The sequence below is a fragment of the Tympanuchus pallidicinctus genome, unplaced genomic scaffold (genome assembly GCF_026119805.1).
Source record: "Tympanuchus pallidicinctus isolate F22 unplaced genomic scaffold, pur_lepc_1.0 scaffold4, whole genome shotgun sequence".
Taxonomy (NCBI): Eukaryota; Metazoa; Chordata; class Aves; order Galliformes; family Phasianidae; genus Tympanuchus; species Tympanuchus pallidicinctus.
Genome location: NW_026294758.1, coordinates 39,490,078 through 39,496,077, shown reverse-complemented (window position 1 = coordinate 39,496,077; position 6,000 = coordinate 39,490,078). Strand labels below are relative to the sequence as shown.

At 38.6% G+C, this 6,000-nt stretch overlaps 1 protein-coding gene across 6 annotated transcripts in view; it reads right to left on the bottom strand.

Annotated features, from left to right (window-relative positions):
• Window positions 1-220: 220 nt before the first annotated feature.
• Window positions 221-6,000, bottom strand: part of TRPM3 (transient receptor potential cation channel subfamily M member 3) — a 396,319-nt gene continuing 390,539 nt past the window's right edge. For all 6 annotated transcript variants that reach the window (XM_052701292.1, XM_052701293.1, XM_052701289.1 and 3 more), the window contains one exon: window positions 221-5,733. In XM_052701292.1, coding sequence (XP_052557252.1) covers window positions 4,284-5,733 — 1,450 coding nt within the window. In that variant the 3' untranslated portion in view covers window positions 221-4,283. The remainder of the gene's footprint in view (window positions 5,734-6,000) is intronic.

Here is a 6,000-nt window from a genome sequence, read left to right as displayed (position 1 = left end):
ACTTTGACAACTTCTGCTCTCAGGACAGAGATACTCATTTGCTCCGACTGCAGTCATTGGACTAAGGCTGTGTGCTGCTACCAGCACTGTTTTTGAGCAGTTATTTTTTAGTTACATTTTCCACGTGCTGACAGTTTCTAAGAAACAAATCATTTTCTTCTCTTACAAAAAATATACCTAACTAAGATATTTATCCCCTGACAAAAGGTTATCCATTCCACAAAAGTACAAATCTTTTTTTTTTTTTTTTTTAATACCAAAAATCTATAAATGGAAAATGAAAAAAAGCGATCTATAGCTGGAACCCAGCGGGCTTTCCTTATGTGCATGAATAGATATTTTGGGTGTCTGTTATATTTTTAAATTATCCCCACACTGCCATTTATTAACTGGCACTTGTGCTAAGAACAATTATGTAGCACCGTATCTCTTCCAAAAAAGAGAGAGCCAAATGTCTGAGGACTGCTGTAGGTTCGCATTTTACATTGAATATTTCAATTTCATAAAATACAATTGTCATTTAAAAATAATAAAAAAATCACTTTCTTTGCTAAAGATCAAACATAATGGAAATAATGTAAACATCCAAAAGCTTGGATTCATTCCTAACTGGATTCATCTTTACAGGCAGGCAATAGCAAAATGCTAAGTTTCATAGCAGTCCAAAGAAACTCATGGAACAATGCATGCATTTTCATCGACACAAAAAAAGACTGTAGGAAGAGAAACTATTCCAGTCATACCACAAAGTTACTGTGAAAGAATAATGTGCTATTATCCAATACCTAGGACAAGTGTATACCCCAACTGTAGAATAGCATCACTTAAACTGGAAACAACAGAACAGATTACTATAGGAAAATATTTATAAAATACTGTACACTGCTTCCTCAGTTGGCCAGCATATGTAAACAAACAGCTAAATTCAGTTGAGTTTCAAAATATTTTAAAGTTAATTTATCTTATACTCTTTTGCATAACATGCCAGTTCATCTTTCACGCTACCACAACTCACCTGTCACAGCCCACAGTGGCTCATTAGAGGTTTACACAGCAGCTCATACAGACACTTACGTGGAGCTATACAGAAAAACGTGTGAAACACACCAAACTTACACACTGTGACCAGAAATGCATATTCCATATGTATGCTAATAATTGGAAAGTGGAACTTAATGCTTGATGCAACATGTGCTAGTTTATTGAATGTTACAGATTTACAAACAAGACCTTATAACGTGATAATAAAATTGTCCTGTAACGTTCACTAATATTATCACATGTCACAACTATACTGGTTTATACATGGGAAATATGTATATATGTGTAGATAAATATTTCGTAAGCGCTAGCCTCTGATACAGAATATGTCATATGGCACATGCTATAGGTACATGGCATAACGGATGATAAGACTTTTACTCTCACTAAATGGTCATAGTAACGTTGGAAGTGGGAAATCTGGTCCCACTGTAAGGAATGGGTGTTTGACCACCAAACTGAGAAAGAAGCAGTTTGATGCAATATGTCAAAAGCAGGTGAAGATGAAATAACCTAACATCCATCATATTATACTCTATAGACACCACATCATAGAATAAATGGGAAACATTCAGGAAAAGTAGTCTTCTGACATCTTGCAATCACACTTTTAACATTTGAATTTACATTTTATATATAATGGCAAATTTTAAGAGGTAAATAAAGTGTCCTGTTTCCTTTTTACCTGGAATGTGTGCTCCAGATCAATAAAGTGCTGTATCTTAAATATTTATACAGCTTCTGTGTTTGGCAAATTCCTTTACACTGACAACTAAGCAATGAAATCTACCCCAGAGGAGATCCCTATCCTTTGGACTAATTCACTAATTACTATTGACAAATTTCTAAACAATTTGAAGCTCCTCTAGAGTAGGCCAATTGTATGGTAGAGGTGGGAGAGTCCACAAATTGTTTTAGAAGATATTTGTAAAAGTAACAAGGAAAACAGAGCGAAAAGATCCCCCTATACTCATCAAGGACAAATAGATTTGGAGAAGCCTTAGTGAAAGGCTGCTAACAAAAGTTGGCACATTTGAAGCAGATTGTTAAACACAGTTCCTTTGTCTCTGGGCTTTTTGCTGTTGTTCAACAATCGGCCTGTCACAAGCATGCTTCATAATGCACAGAAAGGCTTCTGACCTTTCTTGGTGTTGCCATGTGGTCATAATGCTGCACATGGACTGCAAGGCAATTGCATAAACATGGTGTCTTGGTGGAGTCTAGCTCATTGAAAGCTTGGTCAAACAGGATAAAGAAAGAAATATACTGGTGCAGGAAGTACGAAACACATTGTGCTTAGCATTTCCATGTTGCATTTCTTTATTTCACAAGCTTTCCAACGTTGTGACTCAGTATGTAAAGATTTTCTTCTTTGCCTCTTGTCTTGAGCTGGATGATTAGTTTCATGTCTGGATTTGTTGTTGTCTTTCAGACTTAACTCTCACATGGTCCTTAGGATCTCCCAGGGTGAGATCCTAGTGAGAAAATGTCAGCCTGTGTTTTCAAAGCTGCCTCAGAGATTTGAAAGATAATTCCCATTTAAATAAATGGGAAACATGTACCCTACTTGCACGTGCTTTGATTTAATAACAAAAAGGACTTGATTCTATACAGGTTTTGGTCACTCTAGAGATATTTTAATGTCATTAGCATTAGCTTCAACTCTTTTCAAACTTAAAAGTTGTCCCTTCACAAAGGATGTGAAATTTTGGTCCAGTTGCCGTTTATCATTTTCTAGTATTTTTCTACATCCTGTATACCCTTTCGCCTCTGCCCACTCAGATATCTTCCCATAACACTTCTGAAGATAGTTTGTACTGTGGACCTTTGGAAATTAGATAGGATCAGTGGAGTTTCTATTGCCTTCAAACCAAACACCATAGGTATGCTATGGATCAGGTGTACTTTATTCTACTAAAATGTATTTTCTGTAATATGATGCTGAATGGTAGAAGTACACTTGCATCTGATGGCTTTGCTACTAACAGACAGCTCCACTTCCACTTTGAATTTTTTAACTTACCTTAAAAGCACATATACTTTTCAGTGTTTTCCAGTATTCTGCCAATTAAGTTTTCCTTTAGGCAACTTCAGTCTAAATTAGTTAATCTGGATTAAGACCAGATAGATCTTGTAAATCTTATATAGTTTGGAATGTCCAAATACAAATACATGTCTTCTTTAAAAAAAAAAAGAAAAAAACAACAACAAAAAATAAACAAAAAAAGAAAAAAGGCATACTTTCAGGTGAGAGAACGATGTAAAAAATTGGCAGCTCAAATGGAACAGCAAGAAGAGCCTGGTGGCAACCCTGTGGGTAAGCCTCCCCAGCTTGTACAATTAATTAAACAGAGCAGTGACAATATTACTGCTCTTTGCTCTGATCATCCTACTCTTATTGTTCTATCACATCCTTTGATTTAGTGAGGCAAAATATTGATGACAAATGTAATAAAAAAATAAATATATACTATTCCACTTAATTACATTCATCCTGAGCTTGCTCAGCTGTGCTAGGCTTTAGAATGCCCATTTCATCAGGAGATCACCTGATATTTCAACGTGAATTCTTCCTCCGCTGATGATGCAGTACAAAAGGCATTTCTGTTCCCTTTCTGCTTTTGAAAATACATACTGTTTTTTTGTGGCACTAGAATTTGATACAAAAAGAGACAAGCAAATGTTATGGTTGTTATCTTGTTCATCTTTCTTCATTTACACATGTGTAGGGTTGCAAGGTATTTGGGATACTTTAGTTTTGTTTGCCACCAGTTCCCAGAGAAATAACAAATGCTTTTCACCAGTCATCACAATGGTGAAACAGATGAAAAAGAAGTTATGACTGAAATTTAGGACATCTAATCTGTACATCTCTTTTTGCAGATTAATTTCTGTGTCCTAAGAGCTTGTGGATAATAGATTTTAGGATGCTTTCTATTAGAAGGCAGATTTCTGAACTCACTTATTACTTATAACTTCCTAGGGGTCTTTTTTTTCCTATTGTTTACCAAAGTCTCTGTAAATTTTTCATCCCTCCCTTTTTCCTTAAGTGCAAATATCAACTGGGTCAAGATGCAGTAACTCAGCAGTTGATGCTGAGACTGACAGTGTGCTCCCTTGACCAGTGGCTAATGCCAAACTGGAGTTGACGTGGAATGTCAATATGAAGCATGGTAATTTTGCTAAGGAAAATGGATTGAAGAGCAGATGACCTTTTGACTGACTGCAAGATTTGTCTAGGCCTAGCTGTGCTTGCTTTCAAAGCTGCGGAATGCTCCTGTTCTTGATAGTCTCCTCATGGACAGGTTGTCCCCTCTGCTCTCTGGCCTTGAGGACTTACTCCTCTGGAAGGGGTTCCGCAAGCTTGTTGCATTTCGCTGTCTGTCAAGTTTATCACTGATTGAGTAGCTCTTCCGTGTGTGCTGTGCATACAGCATGTTGGACTCTTCTGCAGAGTAGCTGTTAGCCCGCTCTATTTTTGGAAGCGGGATGCTGTTGGTCAGAGTTCTTGTGGCACTGCTGTCTTGAGGAGATAGGGGAAGCCCCTTCTTGTCCCTGGCCTCAGTATCCTCATGATCAGAGCTTGGGTGGCTTAATTCTGCTTCTCTCTCTGGGTGGCAGCATCCCAAGTCTTCCACCTTGATGCCGAGACTTCCAGGGAAACTTGCTCTCTCTGCAATGGTCTGAGGAGCACTCACACACCTTGTGTCTATGCAGTCTGTAATACTTGTGTATTCTGCTGTTTTGACCGGTACGCCAAGGCTGCTGAAGTAACTTCGAGATGGAGAGAACATAAAACTGTGAGATTTCACAATTGGTGTTTCCTCCAGAATAAATGGAGTTGTAGCCAGATAACGACTGCTCTTAGATCGCTCTAAAGTGTGGTACAAGGGAGGGTCTGAATCCCAGGGGATTTGGCAGTCTGTGATTTGTGAATAGTCTGAAGAAAATGCTCTTGTTTCTATACCGGATGTTTCCTCATAATCAAGACTCCTGCCAGAAATTTTTTCACCAGGTGTGCTGCTAATATATGCACTGTTGGCTAAAATGGAAGAGGCTATGTGTGCCTGCAGAGCTACATCTCCAGTACCAAGAATATTTATGGAACTATCAAGAGGCTCTGTATCAGAATGCATCTCATCCATTGCAGAAACGTAGATATCTATACAAGATGAAGGCCTTCTGGAGTCTGGGGCAATTGACAAAGTGCTGGTAGGGGCTAAGGGAATCTTTCCTTCTTTCGCTATTGAGTGGGAACTGCTAGCCCGGTGCAGGCTTGGAGATCTTTCCTTGAAAATGCTTTCAAACTTTTCCAACCCACACTTGTCCTTCATATTCGTTGCATAGAAAGAGTGGCTTCGCATGCGAGGTGTAATTGTAGGAGAAGTTGGGGACATAGACTCTTCCCCTGTCGGATCTATGCTCTCTTGCAGCTTGTAAGCATTTCCTTCTTGACTATTGAAGCTACTCTGCCTTACAATATAGGCTGCATCGGTACAGTCAGATGAAGTCCTGGATCGTATCTTGGTTGTCTCTCCTCTCTCTATGCCAGTCAGTTTTTCTAATGCTGTCACCATTCTTCCTATCATATCTTCCAGCTGAGCAAGTCTGATGTCAACAGTCTGCAGAGAGGCCTTCATGCAGTGCTCGCGCTCATTTACTTCTTCCAGTCGCATGGCCATATTCTCCACCCTTAAAAAGGAGAAAAATGAAATAGGTTAATTTCTACAAAGCAGTGATATTCAGCCAATAAGTCTTTGAAATAAGTGAAAATAAACATGAGTTAAAATTCAAAACCCACCTACACCTCCTCATGTGCACCAAACTCTGGTAAAGAGGTTCAGCAAATAAACAGTACTACTTGCTCAGGAAGCTCTTCTATCCCAGCACAGACTGGGGCTATTAGGGAAACGTTACTGTGATTTTCTAATACTGCTTCTGCTTCTAATGAGGCAGTTC